This window comes from Ochotona princeps, chromosome 2 (assembly GCF_030435755.1).
Source record: "Ochotona princeps isolate mOchPri1 chromosome 2, mOchPri1.hap1, whole genome shotgun sequence".
Taxonomy (NCBI): Eukaryota; Metazoa; Chordata; class Mammalia; order Lagomorpha; family Ochotonidae; genus Ochotona; species Ochotona princeps.
Window position 1 is genome coordinate 79,141,024 of NC_080833.1, and position 23,220 is coordinate 79,164,243.

The 23,220-nt window shown below is 40.3% G+C and overlaps 1 protein-coding gene across 3 annotated transcripts in view; it reads left to right on the forward strand.

The window, feature by feature from the left end:
- Window positions 1-20,689, forward strand: part of CCDC18 (coiled-coil domain containing 18) — an 80,823-nt gene extending 60,134 nt beyond the window's left edge. For 2 of the 3 annotated variants that reach the window (XM_058659254.1, XM_058659256.1), the window contains 8 exons: window positions 2,329-2,428; window positions 4,217-4,333; window positions 6,662-6,805; window positions 8,399-8,602; window positions 10,155-10,292; window positions 11,356-11,556; window positions 13,780-14,247; window positions 20,594-20,689. In XM_058659254.1, the coding sequence (XP_058515237.1) occupies window positions 2,329-2,428; window positions 4,217-4,333; window positions 6,662-6,805; window positions 8,399-8,602; window positions 10,155-10,292; window positions 11,356-11,556; window positions 13,780-14,247; window positions 20,594-20,608 (1,387 nt within the window). In that variant the 3' untranslated portion in view covers window positions 20,609-20,689. The remainder of the gene's footprint in view (window positions 1-2,328; window positions 2,429-4,216; window positions 4,334-6,661; window positions 6,806-8,398; window positions 8,603-10,154; window positions 10,293-11,355; window positions 11,557-13,779; window positions 14,248-20,593) is intronic. The other variant, XM_058659255.1, reaches the window with a different exon arrangement.
- The last annotated feature ends 2,531 nt before the right edge of the window (window positions 20,690-23,220 follow it).

Here is a 23,220-nt window from a genome sequence, read left to right on the forward strand (position 1 = left end):
AACCTGATTTTTCCCTGATCTAGATCACATGAGGCTAACAGGTGTTGTAGCCCAGGCTGGTCTGGTCTGCCTCTGTCCCAACTGATTCTCTCCAGTGGGATTGGTTGTCCAGCAGGGGAGCCCACATTCTCCCTGCCAGCTTTGCTCCTTCTCTCCCTGGTTCTTACATCTGCTGTTTGGGCACTGTGGCCACATCTGATATGGCTCACCTCACCTTGGCATTCCATAATGTGCACTGGTTTGTGTCACGACCGAACCTGGCCTGACCCACACTCTATTCCGGTACTTGGATTTGCCAGCGGGTGATGTGAACTGGTTCGCATGGTCTGCCAGGACCTATGCCAAATGTATGCGCTGGGCATCTTTCTCTGGCCTTGTCTGGGTTGCTCCCTATCGTGGTTCTTGTGCTCACCTGCAGAGACTGTGTCCTGGCAGAGTTTCCCAAGTTCCTCCATCAGAACCTCTCCCTATGCCAGATCTTGCGCATACTGGTGGATCCATTGGCCAACCCTACTTACTCCAACTCCTGTCATGTTAGGAACAGTGGCCTTTGCTTGCTGGCCTTCAATCCATTCCAGTTCTTACTGTTGGAAGTTTCAGCCCAGCCAAGGCTCATCTATACCCAGACTCTGTTCACACATGGCTCAGTAGGAGCAGAGACCTAGCTTAGTCCATCCTACATCTACTCAGGTTCTCCAAAGCACCAGATGGTGTTGGAGTCTAGCCCGGCTAGGTGTACCCATCCCCAGTTCATACTTGTGCCACGGGAGATTACAGCCATATCCAGACCAGAACGCAGCCTCCACTCTGGCCCCCGCACTTTTCTCGTGGGAACTCTAACCCAGCAAGGGTGTATTCTCACAGCTCCCCAACTGAGCCTATTCCCAGCACTAAATCGCACGTGTGTCAGTGGTTGCTCTGACCCAGTTGGCTTAGCCCCTCACCTGTCGCAGCCTTTGCCTTCGATGCTGTAGCCTAGTAGCTTGCTGTAGCTCATGCAGATCAGTCAGTGTAAGAGACTAGCTTTGCATGGCCTGTGCTGCTCCATCCTGATTTCTGTTCTTTCTTGTGAGTTGAGGTTTGCTTGGCCCTGCCTGGTCCACCCCCTTCCAGTTGCAGCTCAGCCCACCCTACATCCTATTTTAGGACGTACCTTTGGGTGCTGCTGCCTTCACCTGCCCAGAATGTTGTCAGTTCCTTTACCCGTAAGTAATGGCAGTTTCCATGGTCACACCTAACTTAGCCCATCACCACCCCAGCTCGTGAGCTAACCAGCGGGACTTGTATTTCCACAGGGTTCAGCCCACACTTCCCCAACAGAATGTACCCCAACCTGTTCTCGCATGCTGGTTAGTGTCTTGACCCTGCCAAGTGTGACCCGTCCACTATTCCACCATTCAGCCTGGTACTGGTACCTAGCCCTGCCAGACAGACCCCGATCCATAGCTTTCGTGTGGACTGGTGTGTGGCAGTCAGTGATGCTCTATGCTAACAGCCCATCTCAGGATTCCCATTTGGGCTGGTGAATCAATGTGGCCCAAATAAATCTTATGGACTCTCCCCTCCAAACCACCAGATCTCAGTCCCCATGCTTGCCAGAAAGTTCTGTGACCCCCATTGCTGGAAATCACACAGAATTCATCCCTCACCTACAGTCTCTGGCCTTATCCCTGGATGTCCCTAGGCAGCAATTACATATCCTAAAAACCGCAGAGCTCGCCGCCAGGCGGCCAGCAGGCAGAACCTCACACCCAGTAGGTGCACTGGCTGCCCACATGCCTAGGACTCGGTCACCTCCTGCTGGCAGTGACTTTGGCCTGAGTCCCCAGCATTGGGTCCGGCCTGGCTGGGGCACCCCCACAACTGCCACACTACAGGGAGCTGCTTTTGTCCCAACCCTATGACCGAACACTGCCCAAACCCTTCCTGCTACAAGTTGATAGCAGCAGGGCGGAGCCAGGTCCTTAATCCAGTTCCCAGGTCTCCCTCATGGTGTACTTTCCCTGAGGGAAGAGATCTCTTAGGCCTGGAGAAAGCCTAGGAATCGGTCACCACCTGGCAGCTGTGACCCTGGCCTGAGTCCCCAGCATTGGCTCCGGCCTGGCTGGGGCACCCCCACAGCCACCACACTGCAGGGAGCTTCTTTTGCCCCAACCCCATGGCCGAACCTAAAATCATATTTTTAAAGCATCAAAAGTTAGAATTACAACTACAATTCTTGTTGCTTTTAATTTATGAAAAGGTAAAGTAACTTTTTAGTCTAACTTTTAGAAAAAATTTAATATTCCTTACCACATGCTTTGATCTTTTACATTTGATAAATTGCAGAGAATGCAAGATGGAAATTGAAGACAAAAAGCAAGAACTTCTTGAAATGGATCAGGCTCTTAAGGAGAGAAATTGGGAGTTAAAGCAAAGAGCAGCACAGGTTGATTTTCTAATACTGTTTTTAGCAGTGCGTCTGTTTTTGTCTAATTTATTAATTAATTAGAGTAATTCTACCTTGCTAGTTCACAACCTAAATGCAGTCAATACTGGGGTGCTACAGTTGCGGGCTGGAAACTCAGTCTTCTCCCGTATGGGTGGCGAGAACCTGTTGACTTGAGCAGTTACCTTTGCCTCCCAGGAAGTTGGAGTCAGGAGCTAGAACCAGGTACTGTGTTACAGAGACAGGCATCTTAACTGGCAAGTAAGCCAGCTAAATGCCTGCCTATTAATTACTTCTCAATGAAATTTCTGTTAGCACACATCACAGAGACACAGAGGTCATTTATTTTTGGTAATATCGGCACTTTATTGTATATTAATTTTTATCTGCCATAAATACTTAAAAATAGAAATATATAATTTTTCTTTATCTTGATATTATTACAAGTAAATTTTGAGAGTGAGGATTAGTTTAGCCTATGAGCTTTATTTTCAAGATTGGGGCATAATTGTGGGTTAAGCTATTGCCTAAGTCTGTTGTATCTCCTATGGCCCTAGTTGGAGTCCCAGCTGCTTCACTTCCCATCCAGTTTTCTGCTAATGCATCTGGGAAGGCAGCACAGGGTGGCCCAAGTGCTTGGGTTCCTGCCACCCATGTGGGAGACCTGGAAAGAGTTTCAGGCTCCTGACTTCAACCTGTCACAGCCTTCTGTTACAGCCATTTAGGGAGAAAAACAACAGATGGAAGACCTCTCTGTTTCTCTGTGACTCTACCTTTCAAATAAATATGGTGAATGTATGTATGTATACAGAGTAACAGAGAAAGAGGGAGAGACAAGAGAAATCTTCTACTCATCTGCTGGTTTACTCTCCGGATAGCCACACCATCCAGAGGTAGGGCAGACCAAAGCCAGGAGCTAGGACCTCCATCTGGGTTTTCTGATGGGTGGCGGGAACCTAAAGTATGTGAGCCTTCACCTACTTAGCTGTTTTATAGGTGCAGTAGCAGGAAGGTATATTAACTGCAGAATAGCCAAGGCTCAAAGTAAGCACTCTGATGCGGTATGTGGGTATCCCAGGGGCAGCTTAACGTGCAGCACCACAGCACATGTCCCAGTATCTGAGCCATAGAGGTGTATGTTTTTATGTATACCTGAGACTGATCTCTTATCACTCAATTAAAGAAATTGCTTTCTCAGGTAATTATTTGAGGAGCCAATTTATCCAGAAGATTTTATTTAGTATAATATCTAAATCATTTTGTCACTTATAAATATATGTTGTTCAGTGTCTACAATAATTCTGAAGCTCTTGAATCAGTACTAGCGAAGAATGAGTACTTTTTCAATTTTACAAATAATATGTTTGAGATGAATTTTTCAAATTATATTTCTATAAATAGTTCAGAAAGCATACAGTTTTTGTTATCAGAGTAAAAATTGAACAGCAGGAACCTGTGTTGTGGCACAATGAGCTAAGCTTCTGTCTGTGGCCTGCATCCCATGAGCATGTGGAGTTGCAGCTGCTTCACTTCTGATCCAGCTCCCTGATGATGCGCCTGGGAAAGCAGTGGAAAATGGCCCAAGTGCTTGGGTCCATGCCATCCTCTGGGAGACTTGGATGGAGTTCTAGGTTTTTTACTTTGACCTGACTCGCCCCAGCTGTGACAACTATTTGCAAAGTGAACCTGCAGGTGGAAGATCTCTCGTTCTCTCTTTGTAGCCCTGACTTTCAAAGAAAATAAAATCTTTTTTTAAAATTGAACAGCAGTTTAATAATTTGTATTTAGGTTACACATTTGGATATGACTATTCGAGAGCACCGAGGAGAAATGGAACAAAAAATAATCAAATTAGAGGGTACTCTGGAGAAATCAGAATTGGAACTTCAAGAACGCAACAGACAGGTAACTTTTTGAAGTTATGTATTTTAAATTGCTTAAAAATAGTAAGTCTGGGGAGTAGGCATTCAGCGTAATAGTTAAGATGCCAGCATTCCTACATCAGAGTATCTTTGATTTCCAGCTTTAGCTCCTGACTACCTGCCAGTACAGACCCTGGCAAGCAATAGTGATGGCTCAAGTGATTATATTTTTTTTTTCTAGATCACGGCTTCAGCCCACAGCCAACTGTTGCAGTTATTTCAGGGTGAACTGTCACATGACAGCATGGTATCTTGCTGTTTCTCCCTCTGTGTCACTCTTGGTGTCCCAGGAAACAAATAAAATATCCAAGGGTTTTGCATGTAGGCCAGCAAAAGTTGTCTTGCCATTCCCACCCTCCATCTTATCTTGCTGGATGGCAATGCAAATAAATATATGTGCATGGCCCAGCAGTACAAAGTGAATGGGAGGAAACTCATAAAGCAGTATCAGGATTAAACCCTGAAAGCTCTATGCTTCTCCAGGGAGCCCTTGGTAATCCAGGTGGGACAAATTTTACCATGACCTACAGGACTGTGACACTCAGACCAACTACTTAAGCATATCATGGCACCAGGCGGGCTTTGCCCTCCCACTCGGTCTGTGAGTATCAGGAAGTTACCTGCATCAGCCATGAGTACTCTGACCATTGGTAGGTTGTACAGGGTTGTCTACAGGAAGCAAACTCAATGGCTGAGCAATAGTAGGAGGAGGTGGAGCTGTGTAAGAGCAGCCACCAGAACAGGCTGGGCCTGAGGATGTGCTGTTGCACAGATAGTAAGCAAAATGTCTGCATTAGGGAGGTGTGTCTCAGTACATGTTGCAGCCGAAGCTGAGTGGTCTGTAAGGAGCCCACATCCTCTAGATTTACCGTGGGCATTTAGAACTGGAAAGGGACCGTGGGCATCGTGAGCTAGGATGAAAACACATCTCCCTACTGACAATCTGACCTGAATGTGCTCTAAAGAATGCTGACCCCAATGGGCCGCAGCAGAGCAGCAGCAGAGCAATGGGCATCAACCTCAAGGAATGCTAGGGTCACCAGATGACCTTACTGGAATAAGAACTAAGGCATCCGGAGTTCAAGTGCTACAGTATCCTGCAGTGCAGAAAATGCAGCAGGTGTGGGAACTCAGCACCACAGTCTGGAGGAACTGGGAAGCTGCAAGTCCAGATGGCACGGGCTGTCTGACCTTTCTTGAGTCGGACAAAGGAGCACCAGCACCAACAATGCTGAGTATGGAACCCTTGCCTTAGAGGGCTTTGAGGCAGCTTGCTGGCAACTGCACCTTAAATCCTACCTCGCCTGTTTCCCCTGTCACCACTCCCTTAAAAGGGAACATTTTTATAGGGGAGACCAGCAAGTTCCCATCTCTGTCTGGGATCTGGAGGCAAGCCACACACAATATACAGAGTCAGATACCTGTCTCAGTCCCCAGACAGTGTGAACCTGGAACACGTGGGCAGAAAACACCTTTCCCCCTTGCAGCACCAGTCAGTGGTCAGCAGCCAGGAAGACCCCTACCACAGCTGCACGCCACAGGCTCCAATCCAATTTCCCTGAAGAGGGAACGCAGTTTGGGTGTCATGGCTCACCAGTTAAGCTGCTGTTTGGGATGCCCACAACTTATATTCAAGTACCTGGGTTCAAGCCCTGCCTCAGCTTCCACTCTGGCTTCTTGATAGTACACATCTTGAGAGGTGCTATCAAGTCACTTTGTACAACTCTGTTGTGGGCATTTGAGGAATGGACCAGAGTTAGCAAATCTCTGTGTCTGTCTCTCTGTCTTTGAAGAATAAAGAAACCCTTGGGCTTGGCAGCGTGGCCTAGTGGCTAAGGTGCTCGCTTTGATCCCATATGGCTGCTGGTTCTAATCCCGGCAGCTCCACTTCCTCTCTATCTCTCCTCCTCTCAGTATATCTGACTTTGAAATAAAAATAAGATAAATCTTTAAAAAAAAAAAAAAAAAGAAACCCTTGTGTCCTCTAACTTTTTCTCTTACACATGTATTACCTATACATTTATCCATAAGATTATGTAATAGTTATTGTTTTAACATACCCTGACTTCCTTATGCAGGTATGTCTGAGACTTCAATCTTGTTTAATATATTTTTATAGTGGAAAAAAAATCAGCTTATTAAGCACAAGAATCTTTATTCTTATTTCCAAAATATGATTGTCTTAAGAAAAGTGCATTTTTATATTTTGCTTTAGATATTTTAGATGGGTGTTGAAAGCCAAATTACTTGGAACACAGGCATGATTAATTTTTATTTTAATTGCATTAATGTTCACCTTTTTAAAATTCAGATAGAAAATTTGAATGAAAAATTGCGAAATGCCAAAGAACAACTTCGAGAAAAAGAGTTTATAATGCTACAGAATGAGCAAGAGATAAGTCAACAGAAAAAAGAAACTGAAAGAATGCAACAAAGGTTGAAAGAAATGGAAAGTGTAAGCAAATTATTTTCCATCTAGTAAAAATTCGTATTTTCATAAGAGTAGAGTGAATTTTTATTCTTGGAATTATTCAGATTTAATATGCAGAAAGTTGTGCTCTATGTATTTAAAGGCTAGTTATTTGTGTTAGATACCTATTAGTTCCCTCAATTTTTTAAAATTTCCAGTTCTGATAGACTAGTTATAAGCAAGGACAGTGTCTTTTATGCTTTTATTCCCTACAGATATTGGCATACTATCACGCACATAATAAATCGACAGTTACATGCTTATTTGGTGAATAAATAGTAATTGAAAATCCATCATGTATTAGAATTAAAGATAACAAGTGTTAATAAAATACAGTCTTTTGGACCTGGTGCAGTAGCCTACTGGCTAAAGTCCTCGCCTTGCAAGAACTTTCCCATATGGGTACTGGTTCTAATCCTGGCAGCCCCATTTCCCATCCAGCTCTCTGCTTGAGGTCTGGAAAAGCAGTAGAGGACGGCCCAAAGCCTTGGGACCCTGTACCTGCATGAGAGACCCAGAGGAAGCTCCAGGCTCTTGGCTCAGCTCTGGCTGTTGCGGCTGGTAGGGGAGTGAATCATCGGACAGAAGACCTTTCTCTCTGTCTCTCCTCCTCTCTGTATATCTGAATTTCCAATAAAAATAAAATATATCATAGATAGATAGATAGATAGATAGATAGATAGATAGATAGATAGATAGATAGAGAAGGAATAAACAAATGATAATTATAGCAAGGGCATTTCTATGCCAGAATTTTGATGACTTCATATTACTTTTTTGTGTGTTAACTAGTGAACACATTCTGCCCACATGCCTTTTCCTAAAAAGTAAATTTTCTTCTGCAGGCACTTATGGATGTAACTTTTCCTATTTTTAAATACTGAACTCTAAAACTTCAGATGTAGTTATTTATTGAGTTTGACTTAACTAATGTGTTCCTGTGGAATATGAACTCCATAAGGATAGCCACTTTGTCTCCTTTTTTTCATCCCTATATCCTCAGCGCCTAGAATAATCTATATCACATAGGAAGCAAAAATAAGTGTTTTGAATTATTTGTATAAAAAAAGTGGAGTTTCTAAGAGTAAGTTTGGGCCTCAATGAAGGAATAACTGGTTACTGGCCCAATTATTTCAGATTCTCTAGCAAGGACTAGGAATATTAACATGCAGTTTATTTTAATTTACAGCATAGTTGTATTCTGGGCCTACACTTCATACATCAGAGCTATAGTAATTCATATTTCTCCTCTTTGACAAAGATAATCAAATGTTAACTTCTTTATTCTTTTCATATTATTCTGCCTTTAATGTTACATTCATAATGGTAAAGGGTTATACAGTCATGTACATTAAATTTATGCCAAATCATCTATATCAGTTAGTCTGATTTATTACAGTACTTTTGACATTTTCTTATTGAAAATTTTCTTTTTTCTAAATACCATGAGTGATACTCGTTGTTAAATTAAATTTCATAGGAATTTAATTAGAAGAGGAAAATTCACCTATTAAAAAGGAAATGAGAATAAGATAATGTATTTCATTTTCAAAGCTACTGAAACCTTGTACTTTTTAGGTTATGAAAGAGCAAGAACAGTACATTGCCAGTCAGTACAAGGAGGCTATAGATATGGGGCAAGAACTGAGGCTCACCCGGGAACAGATGCAGAACTCTCACACGGAACTGGTGGAGGCCCGTCATCAGCAAGTCCAAGCACAGAGAGAAATAGAAAGGTTGTCCAGTGAATTGGAAGATATAAAGCAACTCTCTAAAGAAAAGGTGAAACCCTAATTCTGAATAAATGCTTTACTGAAAAAACTGTAAAATTCTGACATCAAATGTTTGGTCTGTGTTTCTGCAATGCTGTACAACAGTGTCAGTATACTTAATGCCACTAAATTGTACATTCAGGGTTAAATATATTTTACTATAATTTTATAATGAAAAATTGTTTCATAGATAACTTTGTAATGTAAATAGGAAATTCTTCAGAACTGGTTTGATCAACTAATTAGTTCTCCAAACTGTCTCAGCATTGGCTGTTGCAGCCATTTGTGGAGTTAATCAGTGATGGAAGATCTCTTTCTATCTCTCCCTCTTTGTCTAACTCTTTCTTTCAAATAAATCTTTTGAAAAAAGAACATAAAGCTTTTCTTTTTGCATACTTATGTTACATCAGTGTTCGACAGCAGATTCCTTTTTATCCTCAGGGAACACCTCTTAAGATTCCTTGCAGATGCTTGAAATTAGGTAGTACTAAACCCTATACACATAACACTATGCAGTTTTTTTTAGATATCAGTTATGAGCATCACTACTGTTATGCTTTGGGGACATTAATGATAAAGCCTAGTTGAACACAGGCACTGTAATACTGAGATATTTGATTTGATAACCAGGATGGCTACTAAGTAATTAACATGTATACAGGTTCAGTGTGGGTGTCCTTAACAAAGGGATAATTCACATCCTGGCTTGACAGAGCAGGATGAAGTGAGGTGTCAGAATAGGGCAGTTACCCACAGCACAAGCATCCCGTGTCAGAAGGTCAACACAAGTCCCAGTTGCACTGCTTCTGGTAGCTTCCTGCTAATGGGCCAGGGAAAGCAGTAGAATATGGCTTAAATATGTGGGTCCTTACCACCTCTGTGAAAGATCTGGATGGAATCCTTGGCTCCCGACTTCAGCCTGGCCCAGTCCTTGCTGTTGTGGCCTGCTGGAAAGTGTACCAATAGAAGATCTCTCTTTGTCTCTCCTCTCACTATCGCTCTTTCAGATTAAAAAGAAATAATTTTTTAAGATAAGTTCAAAGAGTTCGAAATAATTTTTTGGAAAAAAGAATGATACAGTTTAAAATGTATGAATTATTTCTGGAATCTGCCATTTAACACCTTTCTTTGGTCTATGATTGACCACACCTAGCTGATGTAATAGAAAGCAAAATTGCACAAAGTGAAAGTTTTCATGTAAGATGATAGAAGACCACTGCATAGAATACCACTGGTTAAAATACAAGTACAACTACCACAAGTAGCTTTGGAGACTCAGCTAGTTCTCGATAAGCAAGGGATGCATCTGGTGAGCAAAAAGAGTTTATCAGTAAACTACTGCTGCCAAATTCAGCATCCTGAACTTTGTCAGAAAGTAAATTAGTGCATGTTATCATAGCAAACAAAATACTAAGTAGTATGTTAAATATCTAGATTTTTAAAGTATGTCATTTAACAAGTTATCTTTACATGTTTACATAATTTGTTAAACTACTTCATGACTAGATTGGCTTAGCTTGTATAACCAAATATAAAAATGGACCTCATGTATCATTTTTAAGGAAGCACATGGAAATCATTTAGCTGAAGAACTGGGTGCATCTCAAGTACGTGAAGCTCATTTAGAAGCAAGAATGCAAGCAGAAATCAAGAAATTATCAGCAGAAGTAGAATCTTTAAAAGAAGCTTATCATATGGAGGTAAAGAAAAATTTAATTTGTTCTATTAAATCCCCCACCAAAGTAAGTTGACATTTGTGGACAAAAGTGAGTGTCGTTTGTAAATCTTTGTTATGGAATAATACATTGTAGTCTTCATTTCTGATAGCTAAATACACTATCAGAATGTATGTTTCACATCTATTGAGTTAATACACTGTAATGTTATGCTTGTATTCCTGAACGAGGCTGGTTTCTGGTAACTGAGCACTTGTATGACCCTTGGGAAAGTTACCTCATCTGATTATCTAACTGGGGTATTTTAGCAGTGTTCTTACATAGTTGGGGTGTGGCTTAAATGAATTAGTATATGTCAGGTTTTATACCACTTCTGGTCCCCACTATCATCATTTATTAAGGGGCGCTTGCAAAAAACTAATTGCATATATGTAATAAGTGATAACATAAACAATTTTATGTGATGTGATTCTGTAATACTTTAGAACTTCTAGTGTTTGTCCTGGTAGTAAGTCAAATGAAGAAGCAAAATTAGACCCTTTTTATCTATCACTGTGTCCTGAGCTTTATGGAAGGGGCAATATTACGAATTTGAGCAGAATTTTTCATCTTTTTTAAAAACTAAATTAAAGGCATTACCAAAGATGATTGTATTTAATACAAGTAATCTTTGTTTTGTGCTAAATAAATTATTAACTTTAGTCCTAATGCCACATATTTCTATAGGAAAAGGATTGCAAATACATTCATTATTAAGCTTCTTTCAAGGGAGTTTGGTAGCATATATGTGAAGGGTTGGTAGATTCTGCTGTGACTGTATCTTGCTTAAATACTTTTAATTTCAAATTTCTTCAAAAAAGAAGGCCTCTGCTCATCCAAAACAAAAAAACAAAACAGCAGAACCCATCACATTTAAAATTTAAGACTATGTTACTTTCTTTTCTTTGTCCCCCAGTATTTTATTTACTGAGAAACAGCTATTTGTAGCTTTAAATAGAATTTACTTTAAGATCAGAAAAGTATCTGAATGTGCCAAAGCCAGCTTCAGCCTATTTCTTTTTTTCCTTTTCTAATTTTGAATCTATAGATGGTATCACATCAAGAGAACCATGCAAAATGGAAGATTTCTGCTGACTCTCAAAAGACTTCTGTTCAGCAACTAAATGAACAGTTAGAGAAGGCAAAGTTAGAATTAGAAGAAGCTCAGGACACTGTAACCAATTTGCATCAGCAAGTTCAAGACAGGAACGAAGTAATTGAAGCTACAAATGAAGCATTACTTATTAAAGTAAGTAAATATATTAAAAAAATCTAACATCATTGAAAAAGTAAATTTATAAGTTATTTTTCTTATTGTTGTACTTTGGTAGGATTATATAACTCATGACCTTTTTGAACAAACAGCATTTGACTTAGAAGATTTTGAATTGGAAAATTATTGTGGTATATGGTATATAAACACAGAAGAAACAATTTATAAATGCTTAAATACAAGCTCTTCTAATAGTTGCATTTATTTTAGGGAGTTTTATTCCTAGTGTATGTACCAAAAGGATAAAAATGTTTTCGAAGTTACTAAAGGTTTTTTTTTTTAAGATTTATTTATTTTTATTGGAAAAGCTGATTTACAGAGAAACGGAGAGATAGGGAGAAACATCTTTCATCCATTGGTTCACACCCCAAATAGCCATAACAGCTGGAGCTGAGCCAGCCGGGAGTCAGGAGCTTCTTCTGGGTATCCCACATGGGTACAAGGTCCCTAAGGCTTTGAACCATCCTCCACTGCTTTCCCAGGCCACAAGCGGAGACCTGAATGGCAAGTGGAGCACCAGGGTCATGAATGGCACCCATATGGGATGCCAACCTTTCAGATGAAGGATTAGTCAGTTGAGCTATGCTTTGACCCCCACTAAAGTTCCTTTAAAACTTAAAAAGTAGAGGAGCAGACATCCTGGCATAGTGAGTAGAACTACCATTTGCAGCACCTGATCCAGATCCCTGCTAATAGCCTGGGAAAAGCAGCAGCAGATGGCACAAGTGTTTGGGCCCCTGTCACCCCTATGATAGACCCAGAGGAAGTTCCTGGCTCCTGGCTCTGTCCTGGTCCAGGGTTGGCCATATGGGCCAGCATTGGCCATTGCAGCTTTCTGGGGAGTGAACTAGCACATGGAAGATCCCTCTTACTCTAACTCTGACTTTCAAGTCAGTCAATCAAGCTCTTTAAAGAAAGTTAGAGATTGGTGGCCAGCGCTGTAGAAGCCAGCGCTTCTGCCTACAGTGCTGGCATCTCATATGGGTGCCAGTTCTAGTCCCACAGTTTCACTTCCTATCCATCTCCCTTCTTACGACCTGGGAAAGCAGCAATGGTTGGCCCAAGTCCTTCTGCCCCTGTACCTACATGAGAGACCCAGAAGAAGCTCTGCTGGCTCCAGATTGGCTCAACCTTAGCCATTGTGGCCATTTGGGGAGTGGATCAGGAGATGAAAGATCTCTTTCTGTCTTGCCTTCTTCCTCTAAAAAATAAGTAAGTAAACAAAACAAAACCTTGTGATAGAAATAGTGCATCAGAGTGCCTGGGCTCAAGGCTCTCCCTTCTTCCTATTCCAGCTTCCTGCTAATGCAAACTGGCAGACAGCAAATGATAACTTGAGTAATTGCTTCCCTGTCATTCACATTGGCAGTTACCTGCTTCAGCGGGGCTCAGCTCCAGCTGTTGAAAGAATTTGGGAATAAATCAGCAAATGATTTTTTGTTGTTATCTCTGTTTCCCTGCCTTTCAAATAAATAAAAATAAGATAATTACTTTATTAAAATGTATTTTAATATACATTTTATTTTTATCTCTGGTATTCTAAAGACTTACACAAGAACAAACAAATTTAAGTTGCAGACTACCCTGTTTTGGGTCAACTCTGTTAATATTTTTTATGATTTATTTATATCGAAATCAGTGTTCAGAGAAAAAGGGAGAGATCTTCCATCCACTGGTTCACGTCCAAGTAGTCATGGCTGGGCCAGGCCAAAGCCAGGAACTTCATCTGAGTCTCCCACTTGGCTGGAAGAGACCAAAATGTTTGGGCCATCTTCTACTGCTTTCCCCAAGACATTAGCAGGAGATGGGTCAGAAATAGAGCAACCAGGACACAAACCAGTGCCCATGTGGAATACAGGCATTGAAGGCAGCAGCTTTACCTGTTAAGCCACAATGTCAGCCCCTTACTATTTTGTTTTTATTTGTGAGAATTTGAAAGTAATATCTATAGTAAATTGATATTTAATCTAGTCATTCCTGAATTTTATCTGGATTGATAAATAAATAGTAAAAGATTAAAGCCAATTTCAAGTGCTGTAAGAAGAATTTCTGTACTGGAACAAAGATTGCCATCTTTAAATAATTAATTCATTAATTTAACAAAAACATATTGAATACTTACAATGTAGCTTTTTTATATTATTAATTTAACAAAAATGTATTGAATACTTACAATGTAGCTTTTTTATGTATATATAGGAATCAGAATTAACCAGATTACAAGCCAAAATTTCTGGAAATGGAAGAACAGAAAACATCAGGTTTCTGTCAGTCCCATTTGCATCTACAACAGATGTTGCATCTGGTAATGAAGATCCACACTTTGCTAAATCTGCTCACGCCTCTTTTCTCAAGTGTAGAAAGCTCCGTCGCTCTATCAGTGCCAGTGACCTCAGTCTCAGAAGTCATGGTAATGAAGATCTTTCTGAAGAACTACTGCAGGACTTAAAGAAAATGCAGTCAGCACAGCCGTCAGCGTTAGAAGAGAGCCAGAAGGATCTGATATATGCCCCCACAGAGTCATTTAAACCTCTCACGTTTAACCTGGAAGATGATAGTTCTGAGAATAATGACTTTAATACTCTTAGTGGAATGCTAAGATACATAAACAAAGAAGTGAGACTATTGAAAAAGTCTTCCATGCAAACAGGTGCTGGTTTAACTCAGGTATGTAGCTCATATATTAAAAGTTGTAATAATTTATCTCCAGGAAATATCATTTTTTACTTAGAGAATAATTCATAGACAGTTTGAGCATCGCTTGTCAGAATTGCTTAGGGCTAGAAGTAGTTCCAGATATCAGGGGTTTTTTTTAACTGGGGATATTTGCATATGTATGTATGTATATTATAATATGTTGGGGATGGGATCCAAGTCTTAACATGAAATCTACTTGTATTTCATGTATACCTGATAGATGTTGCTTGAAAGTAATTTTATACAATATTTTAGCACTTTTATGCATGTAATAAAAAGTTTAAAGGTGTAGCATTTTCTGCTTATGTTGGTGTTGAAAAAAAATTTCCAATGTTGGAGCATTTCATAGTTCAGACGTTTGGTTTAGGAATGCTGAACCTGTGTTTAAACGCAGTACACCCCATGAAACTCTTGTTTGTGTGTGTTTATCTTGAGAAAGTCATGGGCATGTAATGTAAGTGTTGAAATGGAATATAGAAAACCTAATCTTTTTTAGTGATACCCATTCTTTTTTTGTTGTTAAATAGGAAAATAAGGAAAAAAATTTTAAAAGACCTAAAATTCACAGAAAATTGACTCAAAAGTCTTCAAGAAAAAAATCAGTATTTGAAAAAGTAGATTTTAGACTTTGTAGATTAAATATATTAAATAATTACTAGAAACCTATTTCTCTAGGTGATAATGTAGGATAGCTGGGTTGGAGATGCAGAAGTAGGTAGCAGTAAGTGCAACGAAATACAAGGTGAGATCATCAAGAGGAAGTGAATTCTTTTGAAGTGAACTTTTTCTGTTTTGTCGTAAGTTACTGTTCACTTGGTCTCCGTGAGTTAGAATATGTTATTGTTGGGTATCCCTGACCTTTAGAAAGTTGATTTAACTAATTAATCCCGATTGAAGAGCAAGCATAGGGACAGACATTATACCTAGCAGTTAACGCTCATACAATATCGAGAATATCTGGCTCCAGTTTCCTTCTAAAGCAGATCTCAAGGTGAAGTAGTTGGCCCCCTCCCACCCACTTGGGACACTTTTACTGAGTTGCCTGTTTGGCCCTAGCCCAGGGCTGGCCATCGCTAAGCATCTGGGAAATAAACCAGCAAATAGAAGCTGTCTCTGCCTCCAAATTAATTAATTAGCTAATTGATTTTTTAAAAATTAGGGTGGACGCTATTTCTCAGCAGTTTAAAGTTTCTCTTGAAACTCACATCCTATATCAGAGTGCTTGAGTCCTGGCACCTTTGCTTCTGATGCTGCTTTCTGATAATGCCTTCTGGGATGTGATGAATGATGGCTCAACTACACAACCTTATGGCGGACATCAGGCCAGAGTTCTGGGCTCCTGGTCTCAGCCTGGCACAGACCTGGCTAATGCAGGCATTTGGGAGTAAATTACTAGCTGGAAGATAATTCATTGTTTTTCTCTCTCAGTCACTCTTGCCTTTTAAGTAATTGAAAATAAATAAATAAATATAGATAGATAGATAGATAGATCGATCGATCGATCAATCGATCTTCAGTCTACTGCTTCACTGTCTAAATGGCTGCAATGGCTGGGGTTAGGCCAATCAAAAGCCAGGAGCCTGGAACTCCATTTGACGAGGTAATGGGAGCCCATGCACTTGGGTCATCTTCCACTGCTTCCTCAGGTACATTAGCAGGGAGCTATCTTGGAGGTAGGGAAAGACAGGACTCAAGCTGTTGCATGGCATGATGGCTTTGCAGCAGCAATTTAACCCACTGCACTGTGGTGTTGGCCACTAAACTTGTTTTCAGAGTGTCAGTGAGGCTGAGGGAAGTTACAGAGAAGTTGTTCAAACGTAGCTCTATCTTGGTGAGATTTTGCCTGAGAAAGCCTGATAAAATCCAGTGAGTATGGGACTCAAGTGGTGCACAGTGGGTAAAGCCACCACCTGCAACAATAGCATCCAGTATGCGTGCCAGAACATGAGAAGCCCAGATGGTGCTCCAGACTCCTGACTTCAGCCTAGCCAAACCCCAGCCAATGCAGCTGTATGAGGAGTGAACCCTCCCTTTCCTCCTTCCTTCTGTCTCTCCTTGTGTTTCTCTTTCTAACTATGTCACTTATTCTGTCATTTGTTTCACTCAAGAAATATTGAGTATCTATGATGCAGTAGGCACTAAAAGTGTAGGCGGACCTGGCATGGTAAGCCAGTGGCTTAAGTGCTCACCTTATACATGCTGGGATCCCATACAGGTGCTGGTTCATATCCCGGCCGCCCGCTTGCCACCCAGCTCCCTGCTTGTGGCTTGGAAATCAACTGAGGATGGCTCAAAGTCTTGGGACCCTGTACCCACATAGGAGACCCGAAGAGGCTACAGGCTCCTGGCTTCGAATCAGCTTAACTCCAGCCGTTGTGGCCACTTGGGTAGTGAATCAGTGGACAGATCTTTCTCTTTGTCTCTCCTCCTCTCAGTATATCTGTCTTTCCAATAAAAATAAAAAAATCTTTTTTTTTTGAAAGTATAGGAATAAAAATGACCAGTGCCCTGTCTGCACAGAGCTTATATTTTTGTGGGGGAAACAATAAAGAGGTAAACATACTGTAATGCCAGGCAGGAATAAGTGTTATGAATAAAAGCTAGTAAAAAGATAGACTGTGACAGGGATACCATGTCATCCAGGTCTTTCCTGACCATCAAAAATTTTTTTTACCAAAATAAATCTCTTTTAATTCCACTTTTCATACACTTTTTGAAGTTCTTCATAGCAGATGAGATGAGAGGGGTGATAGAAATAGGATAGCGGGTCTAGGATTATCATGAAGCTCCTGTAAGAACTGGAGCTTTTATTTCAGGTATGATGGGAAGTGATTGTAAGGTGCTGTTCCCTTTTAAAACAATCGCTCTGGCTACTTTATGGGGAATAGATGATAAAGAAATAAAAATCCAAACCACCTAGTAACCTATTTTAATAATTAGTCAAAAAGGTAATCTCAGATAAGCAGATGATAGATAAGTTTAAAACAGATCAGTTTTTGAATACATTTTGAAGGTATATTTGACGTTGATTTTAAGTGAAAAGTCAACGAAGATTGTGAGAATTCTAAAACCAGAGTAGCTGAGCAAAAGAACTGACCACATTAACTGAGATGGAAAATTCTAGGAGATGGGCAGATTCAGAGGCCTACAGAGGATCATGAGTTTGGCTTTGGATATGTTAAATCACTAGATATCAGGTGGAAGTGATAAATGAATGGTTGAGTATATGAGATGAAGTTTTAAATTTAGATGCTAGGGCCCGGCGGCATGGCCTAGCGGCTAAAGTCCTCGCCTTGAAAGCCCTGGGATCCCATATGGGCGCCGGTTCTAATCCCGGCAGCTCCACTTCCCATCCAGCTCCCTGCTTGTGGTCTGGGAAAGCAGTCGAGGACGGCCCAATGCATTGGGACCCTGCACCCGCGTGGGAGACCCGGAAGAGGTTCCAGGTTCCCAGCTTCGGATCGGCGCGCATCGGCCCGTTGTGGCTCACTTGGGGAGTGAATCATCGGACGGAAGATCTTCCTCTCTGTCTCTCCTCCTCTGTGTATATCTGGCTGTAATAAAATGAATAAATCCTTAAAAAAATTAGATGCTATCAGTATGGAGATGATATTTAATATCATATTTAAGATGCTGCATTAAATCAAGGGAATAAATGGAAGTAGAAAAATTAATCCAAGTAGTAAACCCAAAGTTTTAGTATTCAAGAAGCTGATCACCCAATAAAAGTAACTGAAAAGTGAATCTGTGAGGAAGGAGGACAATTGGGAAACTAGTAGTATCTCATATGCCAAGTAAAAAAGAAAAAGTATATTTCAAGAAGGATGGTGAGGTCACCTGTGTCAGATGTTGCTAACTAACATCAGAGATGATAATTAATAGTTGATAGTAAGAAGCTCTGGATGAGCTTTGTAAGGATAACTTGAGAGTAATTGTGGGAATACAGCCTGATTAGGGTGGATCTGGCAGAGAATGAAAAGTAAGAAAATAGAAGCACCAAGAATAGACAGCTCTCCACATAATGAGTAAAGCAGAGAACTGAGGGCATTATCAAGGAAGAGTTTTTTGTTTTGTTTTTAGGGTTGTTTTATGGATAGAAATTACACTGTAGACAAGGAAACAAAATCATTCAGGACAGAAAGTGTACGAAGAGTAAAACGGTAGGCTTAAGGACAAAGAGAAGAAGAGGTGCTGGATCAAAGCAAGGATATGGGCAGGCTTTGGGTGCAGTGGTTAACAATGCCACTTGAGGCACCTGCATCCTAAATCAGTGAGTTCAAGTTCTGGCTCTGCTTCAGATTTCAGCCTCCAGTGTGGAGCACTGTGAGAGACAGGAGTGATGGCTGAAATTTTGGGGCCCCTGCCACCCACGTGGGAGACTCAGGATGATTCAAGCTTCTGGCTTTGTCTTAGCCCAAGGAAGGGGATGTGAATAGATGGAAGATGTCTCTATCTTTTCCCTTTCAAATAAAATGAAAATAAATAAAATTATGACAAATAGTAGTTCATCCCCTGTAGTGGGAAGGATAAAGTTAAATGTGGGAAAATAATTTATTAATTGCTTGCCTTTCTTTTCTTAGTGAAATAAGAATTCATGAATATTAGCTGCATAAGAATGAGGTATTGAAGATTTATACAGAAGAGAAGATGTGAGCAGACGTTTAACCTAAGTACCTGAGTTTGATTCCCTGTTCTAGCTCCTGACTCCAGCAGACCTTGGGAGATAGTGGTGATGACTGGAGTAACTGGGTTCCTACTACCCACCCAGGAGATGTGGGTTGTATTCCTGCCTTCGGCCCCAGGCCATAGGGCACAGGCAACTGGGACTGAACCAGTAGATGGGAGCTTGGGCAAGTACTCTGTCTCTCCTCTGCTGTCAAATAACTAGAGTACAGTATATGAAATTGTTTTATTGCCAAGTTGAAAAATATCAGTACACTAAGGAAATCTAGTAGAATTACCAACTAGAAGTATTCTGTTTGTTCTCTTTGGGACGAAGAAACCAAATTAACCAAATTCCCAGCTGCTCCTTCATTTCCCACAATGCCTAAAATGCTGAAGCTAGAACTAGAAACATGATCCACATCTCACAAAGCGGAGACAGGAACCCAACTATTTGAGCCATCACTTGCTCTCATGGTCTGCCCTAGCAGGCAGGTGGAGTCAGGAACCAGAGCTGGGTATTGGACCTAGGTACTCCAATATGGGATGCAAGTAGGGTGTCTTGACTACTCAGCCAAATATCCACCCCTAGAAAATGGTTTTGTTTTTTATTTAAACTTTTTATGTTTTTTTAATTACCTTTTAAAGATTTATTAATTCATATTTTAAGTCAGAATTAGAGAAGGAAAGATAAAGACAAAAAGATCTTCTTTCTGCCAGTTCACTACTGAGATGGCTGCAGTGATCAGTTCTGGGGTAGGTGAAACCCAGAAACCAACAACAGCTCCATCCAGCCTCCAAGATAAATGGCAGGAACCCAAGTATTGAGGCTGTTGTCTGCTGCCTTCCTAGGAGCATTGGCAGGGTGCTAGATCAGAAGACAAGGAGTCAGGACTTGAACTGACACTGAGACTTGCTTGGCTTGTTGACGTCATTGTTTGTGTCCTAGCTGCTCCACTTTGAATCCAGCTCCCCACCAGTGCACCTGTGAAAGCAGTGGAAGATATTTCAAGTCCCTGGGCTCCTGTACCCACGTGAGAGACTTAGAAGAACACCTAGTTCCTAGCTATATCCTGGCCTAGCCCAGGTTGTTGGGATCATTTGGGGATTGAGAAACTAGATGGAAGATTCCCTCTCTCTGCCTCCTCTTCTGCCTTACAAGTAAAGTAAATCTTTACATACATACATAAGACATCTAGTTCAATCTTGCACTTCTACCATTTTCCCCACAAAACTAGGATTACTGTTTATATCGGTGCAGTCCATTATTAACTTGTTATGAATCACATTTTTAGTCAGTTAAGACACAAAATGGCACCCATATGGGATACCAGTGCTGGAAGTTTAACTTGCCACACCACAGCACTGGCCCCTCAACTAGAAATCTAGAACTAAAACAAGAGACATAAAGCTAAGATATTTAAAAGCCAATATTGTGATACAGCAGGTTAAATGATGACGTCAGCATGCCAAGTCTCAGTGTCAGTTCAAGTCCTGACTCTTTGTCTTCCAGTCTAGCACCCTGCCAATGTTCCTAGCAAAGCAGCAGACAAAAGCCTAATTTTAAATGCTTCTGAATATTGAAGTGGATTTTTAATGCTAAGTCAATGTAAAAATATTTCAGATGTTAATCTCTTATTTTGTGTTATTCTAGGGAGAAAATTTATAATGAAAGAGAAGATGCTGATGTGATGGAGAATGGAATTTTTGGTAATATGCTGCATTTATTTATTTTTGTAGCTCATACATCGTAAAACTTACTGTTTTTGAATAAATTTTATATTTTAATATTTCTAAAGAGTTCTTTCTTCTAAAAACCTAGTTATATTTTAAGTGAAAGATTTATTATTTTTGGTTTAAACTTACTTGTGCTTGCTCATGTAAAAGTCATTGTTAAAAATGTGTAAATACATTGTGTAACTCAAATTTTAAATAATGCTACCATGTTATTTGCTGGTTTTCTAGTAGTACTTAATTTTATAAATCTATAATATGAATTTAAAAGTCATGTGACAGGCTGGTAATTACACTATAGTGGCTGGCTTTTGTTGACTATTTTTATTTGGCAGGAACTATGCTAGGCATATTATATTTACTCAGTTAATCCTCATTACAATCTTATGGAGTAGTTGCATTATTTTTGTTTTACTAGTTGAATTATTTATGTAATGAACAAGTTATGATTTGTTGTTATAAAGAAATGGACTTTGAATTAGTGACTTCGTTTATACGTTTGGCTTTATAGTGGAAGAAAAATAGCACCGCACAATTAATATGGCATATGTAAGCCTTTACATTTATAAACTCTGGGGCGAGCATCTGGCCTAGTGATGAAGACACACCTGCATCTTGCCCTCTGACTATCTGGGTTTCATTTTCTGCTCTGGCTGCTGACTCCTGCTTCCTGTTCTTGCAGACTTTGGAAGTCAGTGGTGACTGCTCGAGTAATCGATTTCCTGCCATTGATACAGGAGACTGAATATCATTCCTGGCTTCATTCCAGCCCAGCCCAAATTATAGACATTTGAGGACAGACCCAGAACATGGAGTTGCTTTCTTTCTCACTTTTTCACTGCCTCTCTTATTCTGCCCTGTATGTGGATGAGTTCCCAGCTTCTGCTTCAGACCCAGCCATTATAATCTTTGACAAATAGAAGCTTTCCATCTCTCATTCTCTCCCTTCCTCCTTCTCCATGTCTCTCTGCCTCTAAATTTAAAAATTATTTTTTAAGAAAACCAGTGACCTGTGGCCAGCATTGAGGCATAGCAGGTAAAGCTACCACCTGCGATGCCAGCATCCCATATAGCTTCACTGGTTTGTGTTCCTGCTGTTCCACTTCTGATTCAGCTCCCTGGGAAAAGCTGTAGCAGATAATGCAAGTGTTTGGGCCCCTGCAGCCCTCATGGGAGACTGGCTGAAGCTCCTGGCTCCTGACTCCGCCTGGCCAGTTCTGCCCATGGTAGCCATTTGGGAATGGAAGATAGATCTCTGTCTCTGCCTCTCCCTATTTCTCTGAAACTCTTGACTTTTCAACATTAAAAAAAACTCAGTCTTGTTAAAAACAAAAAACTGCTTTAAAAAAAAGGGCAATGACCTAAGTTTCTAAGAAGCCATAAATAAAGAACAGATTAAGGGCCCAGCATGATAGCCTTGTAACTAAAATCCTTGCCTCACATGTGCCAGGATCCTGTATGGGTGCTGTTTCTAGTCCTGCTGATCCGCTTCCCTGCCAGTGTCCTGCATGTGGCTTTGGTTCAGATCAGCTCTGGCCATTGGAGAATGATTTAGAGGATGGAAGATTTTTCTCTCTGTAAATCTCCTTCTGTCTGTAAATCTGGCTTTTCAATAAAAATGACTCTTTCAAAGAAAAACAAATTTAAAAATAGAGGGAATTAAAAAATTTTAAAAGAGAAGGAAAAAATGAAGATAAAAACGAAGTTAGTGATGCAGAAAAAATAAAGTGGATTGACATACCTAGAAGTTTGGTCTTTAAAAATACTTGCAGGATCTAGCACTGTAATATAGGGGTCTAAGCCACTGCTGGCAACACTGACATCCTTATCAGAGTGCTGGTTCAAGTCCTGGCTGCTCCAGTTTCAATCCAGCTTTTGCAATGTGCCTGGGAAGGCAACAGAAGATAACCCAGGTACTTAGGAGTTCCTAGTTTCTGGATTTGGTCTGACCCAGACCTAGCTAATGCAGCCATGGGGAATGTTAATCATCAGATGAAAAATTTCCTCCTCTCTCCAAGTCATTCTGTCTTTCAAATAAATTAGTCTTAAGCAAAAAAAATCTAGCAAAGCTATTAAAGAAAAAAATAGTACAAATTATCACTATTCAGAATGAAAAAGGAGTGTGATATCCTCCATACATTTATGCACATAATTATTGAATATTTAGAATAGCTCTATGCCATTAAATTTGACTTAACGTAGATAAAAGGGAGTAATTCTTTGAACAACACAACTTACCATATGTACCAAATGGAACTTTAAAATCTAATAGGTTTTTATTGTGAAGGAAATTGTATTTGCAATTTACAGCATTTTTTCATAAAAAATACTTAAGGCTCGGGTAGCTTTACTGGAAAAATCCAGCAAATATTTGTGGAAGAAATAATTGTCAGTATTACAGAAACTGTATCAGAAGATAAAGGAGGTGAAATTTCACTTATTTTAAGGGACCAACATACAATGATACAAAAACTTAACAAGGACATTACATGAAAAGAAGAGATAGCTCTTGTGAACATAGGCCAGAGATTAGCATATTAAATCCCT